The 885-nt window shown below is 33.1% G+C and overlaps 1 protein-coding gene across 1 annotated transcript in view; it reads right to left on the reverse strand.

Annotated features, from left to right (window-relative positions):
* The window catches only part of LOC109822196 (electron transfer flavoprotein subunit alpha, mitochondrial), a 13,252-nt gene that overhangs the window by 1,106 nt on the left and 11,261 nt on the right, over positions 1 to 885 (reverse strand). The window contains 3 exon segments of the mRNA XM_020388358.1: position 1; positions 4 to 61; positions 639 to 691. The exon segment at position 1 is cut by the window's left edge and continues 40 nt beyond it. Coding sequence (XP_020243947.1) covers position 1; positions 4 to 61; positions 639 to 691 — 112 coding nt within the window.

Below are 885 nucleotides of genomic sequence, written 5' to 3' on the forward strand. Positions count from 1 at the left end.
CTCCCAAAACCCCAAAAGCAATATAGAGCTCTGGAGCAACAATTTTTCCAGTTTGCCCAATCTGAAGAGATTAGGAATGGTGAGATGGTAGAAGTTTTGTAAATTAATACGGGGTTTGGGTAAACACTTTCTTAGAGCAGAAAGAAACAGTAAAGCTAGAAAACATGCACACATTTGAAGCATTTTCCTTTAGAAAACTGAATTGAAACAAGAAAGGAGATGTTATTGACAAAACAAATGAGAGATATCTTTCTAATGTTTGCATAAATAGTGCAAATTTTGTATGAACCCTGAAAACTAAGACTACAACTAGAGCTTTAAAACTTCGTAACAGGAAATATAATTACGGTGAAATAAGTGTATACTGAGTCAAATGATAACAAAAGGAATTGCAAAGGCTGGATAAAGTACATTTCGCATTTAATTTAAGATTCTAAAAAAATGGAAAAAAAATCTGTTATGGATACTTCACAAATCACATGAAACATGTTGCTTAACAAAATAAGATAGCAGTGATCCAATATAAACAATGGTGTTAACATTATAGGAAAGCTATCTTGAAGGTTAAAGAGGAACCATTTGTATCAAAAGAGAATAACTGCTTCAATTCCCATATAGAAATAAGCATTTATTGTTACCTGAAGATCATTTGGTACAAATCCCGCATCTACAGCAGCTCGAGTGGCTCCAACTGCACGGTAGGAGAAATAACAGTTAGCATAAACTGGTTTAAAAATACTGAGGATACCCATATAAAACAGATAACTTGGTTTAGATGCTCAAGTCTTTTCCAAAGAAAATATGACTTTTTCCCTCTTTTTGGGGAAATATTTTTATCTACCCTCTTAGCTTAGCTTTATGTCTGACTTGCAGTTAAATGTAATC

This window comes from Asparagus officinalis, chromosome 8 (assembly GCF_001876935.1).
Source record: "Asparagus officinalis chromosome 8, Aspof.V1, whole genome shotgun sequence".
NCBI classification, from domain to species: Eukaryota; Viridiplantae; Streptophyta; class Magnoliopsida; order Asparagales; family Asparagaceae; genus Asparagus; species Asparagus officinalis.